This window comes from Phyllopteryx taeniolatus, chromosome 18 (assembly GCF_024500385.1).
Source record: "Phyllopteryx taeniolatus isolate TA_2022b chromosome 18, UOR_Ptae_1.2, whole genome shotgun sequence".
NCBI lineage: Eukaryota > Metazoa > Chordata > Actinopteri > Syngnathiformes > Syngnathidae > Phyllopteryx > Phyllopteryx taeniolatus.
This window is the reverse complement of record NC_084519.1, coordinates 11054291-11063026: the sequence shown is the minus strand read 5'-3', so window position 1 is coordinate 11063026 and position 8736 is coordinate 11054291. Positions and strand designations below refer to the sequence as shown.

Sequence of the window (8736 nt, the reverse complement as noted above, 5' to 3'; positions counted from 1 at the left end):
AAACAAATGTATAAAATTAAGTAAACACAATTTACCATACTTATTATTGTACTGCTATATGTGCAAATGTTTGGCCAATAATAATAATAATGAGACCTCATATTTTCATTATTCTGCTACATTTTCATGATGACTCAGTGATTCTGATGAGGACATCATCGGCACTTTATAGTAATATTGACCCATCTGTGGGAATTCCCACAGAAGAGTCAATATCACAAGCTCCAGCAGTGTGTTTAACCACACTGTGACTGCTGGAGCTGTGATGATAACAGCATCCAAATACTGACAACTTAGATCATAATTGAGGAGAAATACTTCCTTACATGAGTCAATGATGTATCTTTTCTTTACTTTCTCATTTATGATATATTTCTTGCAACCCCACTTCTAACTGTTACCGATGTATGTTGTCCCTGACCTCAATGACCTGAAATAACCACCAGGTTTATCATACAAAGCGAAAAAGAGTAAACAAACAAAAAGTAACATGTTTAATGTGAATTTACTATTCCCTCACAAGTAAAATACAATATTCTTTATTGCTCCCCAGAGGGGAAATTCAGGTGCTACAGCAGTTACCTAAAACATAAAAAAAAATAAAATAATAAAAAATAAAAAAATCATGACAAACTAATCGATAGATATAAAATAAAACAATACTGCTAAACTACTTCAGCTTGAATTTTAACACGTGTCATTTTAAATGTTTCAGCGTCAACATATAAATGACCTATTTTGCAGATTTGGAGCAAGGAATTATTGTACTGTGTACAGCACAGTCAGAATGGTATAGCATTTGCCACAATGTCACATGCGGCACTTCCCGAATTGGACCTGTAGAGGGAAGCATTGTACAATTTGAATTATTACCTGCCAAAAACAGATGAGGCGAAGAAGAAGATCCTCATGCGCACGAAAAGCGTTTTTTGTGGAGTTGTATTTGTTTTCAACAACTGTAAACGCTAACTGAGTACATTTTTACTTTCACGTGGATGAACCTGGTATTCGAAGAGCTCGCATCTCTTCGAGCAGGTAGGATCCAGTTTCTTTCTGGACTTAAAAAACGCCAATTTTTGCTACTTACTGTCAAAAGATGGTTTCGTAAGAACGTTAACAGCGACAAAAGAGCCAACATTATCTTATACATGCAATACAATGCATGGATGTATTCCTTTGTGCATAAAGTATTATATTATGAATATATTATATATTATTATAAGCATGTTCACAGTGTCTCAGGAAGTTTCTCCAACATTTACTTTACAAGATAGAATTAAAGCCAGTACTTTTGTCACTTTGACCAATCTGTCAACTAGTTTTTTTGTCTCTGTCAAACCTCAGGTGAAGGTACTACATAGTATCTATTTACAAGAAGAATAACCGCTGTGCTTACAATGGACGACCTGGAAAATGAGCTTCGGCCCCCAGTACAGTTTAATGAGCACAATGATTCATTAGACAACACTGTGACCCAAAAAAAGAAACGTTCAAGGTTGCCACTGGCTGAACCATTCATGCCTGGTGAGTAGAACATGCACTTCCCATTAACAACATTAGGCATACCTGCACTTTCTAATTTCAGTATGTTCAGTACAGAGGGCTGTATTACAAAAAAAATACACCCTTGAGAAATTTAATATTGCTTAGTTTGGATGGATGGGGTCTGAGTTTTTTTTTATTTTTAAGCCATACAGATTTTTGAGATACTTATTTTGGATCTCATTATATTCTGCTTCTCTACTATGAGTGGTAGGTATTTGCAATAAAGTTGTTCTTTGCTTGCAATTTCAGCGCCTCCAATTAAAACAAGTCTTGACCGAACCACAAGGCTTTGTCTCGAGAGAATCAGAGGGGCAATGCTGCATCACAGATGGCAGGAGGCTGCAGAATACATGGCGTGTTATCCCCAAATGTTACAGGACAGGAATCTTCGCCGGGACGTGTGCGACAAAGAGGTACATTTGGGCTTTAAAAAAAAAACAATTCGGTACTAAAAGATTAAAAAGCGTGACTAACTTGATGAAGAAAAAACATAATGGATGGTATTTGCTTTTCAGATGATTAGGAGAATCAGCATTGAAATCTTCCATCACCACCCCAACTCAAACATGGACGACTATAACGTCATCTATGAGCAAATGAAACATTCAGGAGTTACACAATACTTGATGGTACATCAACATCACAACTGTCTCACACATGAACCCCTGTACTGAAACTTTTTACTGTACTAAAATTGTTTACATCTTCGCATTTCTAGATATGTCTGGAACATATCTTCCACCTGCTGCTCAACGGCCAGTTCGAGAATGCAAAACGTCAGCTCTCGGCCGCTCAAAGCTGGAGGTATGGCAAAGAGTCGGCACGTCAGCATCAGAAGGCTAAACTGATCCAGGCCTACAGCAGTTTGCTGGACTACATTATCTGGTGCGACAAGAAAAATGCACCTGGCAAAAGCAGTAAGGCAACACTGCTAACATGTATTATTTAGGTGTATCTGCTACAGACACAGTGGAACATGTAGCAAGCATGTCTACCTCACAGTCAAGAGGATCGACTTTTATATCTCGGGCCTTTCTGTGTGGAGTAGTTTGTTCTCCCTGTGCTTTTGTGGGTTTTTGGCAGGTACTCTGGCTTTCTCACACTTCCAACATGCATGTTTATTTAAATACTCTAATTTACCGAAAGGTGGGACTGGTGACCAGTCCAGTCTGTATTCCACCTCTTGGCCCAATGTTAGTCTTTTAATTTAATGTACAATTATCAGTTGTTTTCTATTTTCAAGATTTTACAGACCCTGGAAGCAACCAAGAAATGCACAAGTACTTTAGACAGGCTGCAGTCAATCTAAAGGAGATTATAAAACATCCTGGTGTCTGGGATCCCTTCATACTGAGTTACGTCGAGGTAAACAAGTGCCCTCTACATTTCTGCCTTGATTAAAAAATACCCTTCATAGTAAGAGCTATACATGCAATTGTAAATCTTAAATTTAGCTCCATTGAAAATCTTGTGCATGTGAACATTTTTGGGACAGATGCTCGAATTCTATGGCGCTCAGGAAGAGGCAAAGAAAGTCCTGGAAGACTATGCGTATGACAGCACGTTCCCCGCGAATCCGAATGCACTTGTCTATTTGTATCAGTTCTTGCAGAGACACGACACATCAAAGACGAAATTGATGAAAGTTTTAAAGGTAAAGCCACAGAGTTATATGCCACAGTGTGATCAGAAGTTCTTATAAATAGTCTTGCAAGGAAGCACAAAGCAACTCTAGGCTGATTATTATGTATGTAAATCTTCCTATCTTCCTAATCACCCTTAGGTCCTCCATTATTTAGTTCCAAGCCATGAGCTGATGTTGGACTACAGTTACTTTCTGCTTCGATCAGGTATTTTGACATGAAAAAACAAAAACGTACTCATACAGCCCTCAGGCAAACAAATAATCCATTGTCAACTTCCTATAGCTGATTTCCTATTATCATTCTTTAAACTGGTTAAGAATTTTGTACTGCAGTAGCTTGTTTGAATGTTAGCAAAAACATGAAGTATATAAAAGTAGTGTTAAATATGATATCCCTTCTTTTTTTTCAGAGAAAACGGGAGACATCCAAAAGGCTCTTGGAGTTGTCCTTGATATGCTGGACTATGCCTGCTGGAGGACAAGCTTGGATGTGTGGAAATGTTTAAAAGATGTTATTGACAAGTTACAGTTACAGTATGCTACTGTTCTAAAGACATTGCATTCACATAATGCCAAAAGGGTTGTGTCAATGTGAGCTTCAACTGTCATCTATCTCCATTGTGTGTGTCAAAACAGTGGTGACTGGAAGGATGATGTTGCTGAAAAGATGGCAGCAAGAAAAGAATGGTGGCCTGCACTGCACTTCACAAGGTTACTTGCTACTGAGGATGCCCTGCAAAGACCACAGCTGATGGAGGTGAAATCATCACTCACCAAAATCTTCTGTCCGGGTAAGATAATACCATAGTGTTTATTTTTTACATCAATTTCAATCAGTTCTAAATCAAATGATTTTCTTGGTTCTTGTGACCTGACAAGCGACGGTTTTGCTTTTTCAATTCAAATTGGACACTATCACGGTTGACTATTGTAGGAAATGTTCATGTGAAAGCACTGCATGTCAGTGGTGCGTCCCAGTGACTTGATTTATTATTCATTTTCCTCTCAGTGGAGAACAAGAATCTGATGGTTCATTAAATATAGATTGAAACATTTCCACATAGCGGTCAGAATACAACTGAAAGGTATTAACAGTATATTCAATACCAATGTAGACTTTGAAAGCAGTTACAATTGCAAATGCTTTCTTTTGTTCATAATATCAAAGCCATCTTTATGGTCAAAACTAATTGCCCTTGGGATATGAAAAAAGTAAAGTAAGTAAAACAAAAAAAAATCTTTCTGTATTAAAAAGGTAAAACGTTTTAAACAAACAATGACTAAAGTTGCAAATGTGTTGTTTTATATAAATATTTCTGAATAAGATGCAACAAATTTTACATTGTCTACTTTGTTGTACAGCTCATTGTTAATTTTGTACTTCCAGAAATAACGCTCACCTACTCTGCTGGACAAATAATCAGAGATGAGAGGATCTGAGGACCACAAATAATTGGTTTAATCAATTCACTCGGCGATGATCTAGAGTGTTACTGAGGTTTTTTTTTTCTTTTAGAGCAAGACAAGGTAGTACCCACTTTTTCCACCATGGGGTGCGCTTGCACTGTATTTAGCTTGAATAGGTGGTTGTGATGACCACCTTTTCTGGACAGAAAGCAAATTTAGCTCTGAGCCAGCCCTCATGGGTATTTTATGGTTTATGTTTTTTGTAGCATTTTGTTAGAAGTATTCTTCTGTCCTTGGCTGACTTTTGCTGCACCACTGGTGCTACAAGTCTGCGTGTACACACACAACACACACAGCCTCTGTTAGCTCTGTTGTCATGAGAGATTACTCAACCAGTGCAGACCTCACAACAACCCAGCGTGCATTAATTTGGACTAGCATGACAGATTGTGGACAGCCCCATGTGTGTAGTAACAATAGCGGTCATAAACAACTTAAAATTAAAGGGCGGTTTGAAATTTTGGTTAATTAGGTAGCACAGTATATGTGCTGTTTAGTACACACATTGATTAATGGTCAATATCACCCAGTCTCTTGTCGTCTTTTGTAATGTACATTTTCTTAAATTGTATATCATTGTATGGCAATATCACTCATGGCTTTCCCGACATTCTGTTTACTCTGGGTCCTTTGCACCAAACCGTGAAATAAAAGTCTGTATGGGGCAGCATGCCAATTTAATAAATGCAAGTGTTTTGTAATGATTCTGCTTACTTGATTCGGCTTGCCACAATGTTGGCTGTGCAGCGTGTGTGTGTTTGTGGGTGTGTGTTTGTGTGTGTGTTGCTTTGCAGTCATTACATAAACCAAAAGCCCAGAGCACTTGCCTGACCATAGAAGCAGCTGCTGAAGAGATCTGAGAATACAAGTCGCATGTCATTTAAAAACTTAGAACTCCAAACATTAACCACTTGAAATTGTGTCATGCTTAATATTTTTAAATGGAAAATGGTGTGTTACTGTCCATTATTAACACTACACTGAAATCCTTGGATTACACAAATATGACATTGTCACTATGATGTCACAGATGCACCTTAAGGTTTAGCTAGACCGGGTTACATAACCAAACTCCGCTTCCTCATGGAGTCCCATCCACATTCAGAACTTGAAATAATTACCAAGGAGGTTACCGGTATATTTTGTCTTTCTGTTTCTTAGTCGGCGGCACGGTGGATGACTGGTTAGAGCGTCAGCCTCACAGTTCTGAGGACCTGGGTTCAATCCCCGGCCCCGCCTGTGTGGAGTTTGCATGTTCTCCCTGTGCCTGCGTGGGTTTTCTCCGGGCACTCCGGTTTCCTCCCACATCCCAAAAACATGCATTAATTGGAGACTCTAAAATTGCCTGTAGGTGTGACTGTGAGTGCGAATGGTTGTTTGTTTGTATGTGCCCTGCGATTGGCTGGCAACCAGTTCAGGGTGTACCCGCCTCCTGCCCGATGATAGCTGGGATAGGCTCCAGCACGCCCGCGACCCTAGTGAGGAGAAGCGGCTCAGAAAATGGATGGATGGATGTTTATTAGTCTGTAAATATTATGCAAAAACTGCATACTCTATTTCCACTATAATGCGGGGCGAGTCAGCCAAAATGCAATGTCTTCTTTGGAATAAATTATCATAATCATAAATCAACTGAGCAGCAGCACGGTGGACAACTGGTTAGAGCGTGTGCCTCACAGTTCTGAAGACTGGGGTTCAATCCCCGGCCCCACCTGTGTGGAGTTTGCATGTTCTCCCCGTGCCTGCGTGGGTTTTCTCCGGGCACTCCGGTTTCCTCCCACATCCCAAATACATGCAATTGTAGGTTAATTGACAACTCTAAATTGCCCGTAGGTGTGAATGTGAGTGCGAATGGTTGTTTGTTTCTATGTGCCCTGCGATTGGCTGGCAACCAGTTCAGGGTGTACCCCGCCTCCTGCCCGATGATAGCTGCGATAGGCTCCAGCACGCCCGCGAACCTAGTGAGGAGAAGCGGCTCAGAAAATGGATGGCTGGATAAGTCAACTGAGCAGAATTAATTTATTGATTGATCATGTTTTGAAGCAATTGAGGTAAACTGGAGTGCAGTTTTTAGCTGCAACCCACAGGGGTGCTCTTGATTCAGTCTGAACTATTTTGGAGTCGTGCATACCCATCTGTTGCATGTCAAACAACAGAATAAGTCATGGCTTCCTGCGAGTATATCATCTTTGTCTTTAATTAAACAGGCCCAGATTTCACACTAACTCAATTTGTGAGTTGATTGAGATTAGAACATCATTAAGTATTAATATTCCCGTGACATTTTTGTTTGACAGTTTGCCGTGAAATATTTCTATTGTGAAATGAGTGCGTTAGCTGAATAAAGGTTGGGAAACACTTGTTTTATTGAACACAGGGAGAATAAAGCACAATATTCGCACTCAAGTCGAAGCTGCTGTTGACCACAGCCCACCAAAGACTCGCCAATATCACACCAGGCCCTGCCTCTTAAACGCACATTCATATACCTAACACAGACACTACTATATGCACAGTATTTTTTTTTGTCTTCCAATATGTTTGCATTGTGTTTAAAAAGTGTGTTGTAATACGTTTAAATTAAAGCATGTGAGGGGCAAAACTAGAGAAAGATTTTCCCTGTGGGTGGGTGGGTCTTTACTGTATCCCCCTTAGATAATTTATCAATTAACTGATTGTTCATTTTTCCCATTGTTGTAGCCTAATGCAAATCCATACTCTTCAGCTAATTGCCATCCAATCCCAATATTAACCTGACAATATACAATAAACCAATCATTGTCAACAAAGAAGCAATTTTCCTTTGGATAAAATACCCAGTCATACAACATTACCTAAAAAAACAACACAGTGAAAACATAAACAAAAGCAAACAAACTCAACCATCTCAATGCCTTCTGCCTCGTTTACAGGAAACCATAAAGGAAGCTCACCCCCGTGTCATTATATGTACACCTGTAAAAAGCCCTTTAGCCACCAAATCCCGTGACTTGCACACTCCCTAAATGTCACTCAATGTCAGTCCAACACGCTGTACACATGATTATTATTAGTGGTCTCATGACATTTGTTAATAGCGTTGACATTTTTATATTGTTCCAGATTGTTTGTTTAACTCTAAATTGTAACACTTTTGGGAGCATTTTTTTTAAACTATCAGAGCAGGTTTCAAGGTCACTGTGATGAGAATTATTATTATTTTTATTCATTTCTAGGCCTGGAAAGGCACTGTGTATTTCTTTGTTGTGCGAGTTTGACATTAATTGAATTTCCCCTTCCCCTTCTTACACTTCCACCTCATCTTCCCGACACAGGGAAAACAAAAACAAAACAAAACAGCAGTTTGTATTCTGATTCTTGCTTAGCCGTGGCTCAATGGGTTTGTAACCTAAAATCTAGACTGTGACAGCACAACCTCTCAGCAACTGCACAACATTTCAAGTGTTGTACGTTTAGGGAGTGCAGGGTGTTAAAGGAGATGTGGAGGGTGAAAACGTCTTAATTCTGCCTTGCAACTGGGGCTTAACATACTGATGTGCTTGGCAGGGCTGCATGCTACAAAGGAGAACCTTAAAGTAAAACATCAGGCTGCTGCCAGAATCTTCAAAACACGACAGGGGATCAAACTAGGAAAGATAAGTCAACTGAAAATCCATCAGAAGTCAGAATTAAGAGGAATCAGAGCTAAGTCTTACATGATGGCCCTCTTGGACAGTTGACTCTTGGAAGCTTGCAACACACTCAATACTGGCAGATGCTAAGACGAAATTGCTTGAGGGGAGACATGTCTTGTGGAACTTCTGGGAGTAGGAGAGAAAAAAGATTCCCAAAATATCCCCCCTCCCCCTTACTGTGAAGTTGAAAGTTGACAACTACAATAGCTTTGTTCTCCAAGTGCAAAAAATAGCTTTCAATAATGTATTGGAGGAATAACAACTGAGCTGATTTTCTAGGGAGCTCTGCTGTGGTGGGCTAGGATTAGAGATTTGTTTTATGCTGCATACTGGCTCCAAGAAATAATGAATATGCTTCTATCACGCGCTATAAACACTGGAACATTTAAATCAGAATGCTCCCAA

General features: G+C 39.5%; 1 protein-coding gene across 1 annotated transcript; it reads left to right on the top strand.

Moving 5' to 3' along the window:
- Positions 1-876: 876 nt before the first annotated feature.
- taf1a (TATA box binding protein (TBP)-associated factor, RNA polymerase I, A) lies at positions 877-5361 on the top strand. The gene is made up of 11 exons (XM_061754657.1): positions 877-1035; positions 1345-1524; positions 1795-1958; positions 2061-2174; positions 2264-2462; positions 2789-2910; positions 3041-3199; positions 3329-3395; positions 3601-3724; positions 3827-3981; positions 4578-5361. Exons 2-11 carry the CDS (start codon positions 1398-1400, stop codon positions 4628-4630), a joined length of 1284 nt encoding a protein of 427 aa, XP_061610641.1. The 5' UTR covers positions 877-1035; positions 1345-1397; the 3' UTR covers positions 4631-5361.
- The last annotated feature ends 3375 nt before the right edge of the window (positions 5362-8736 follow it).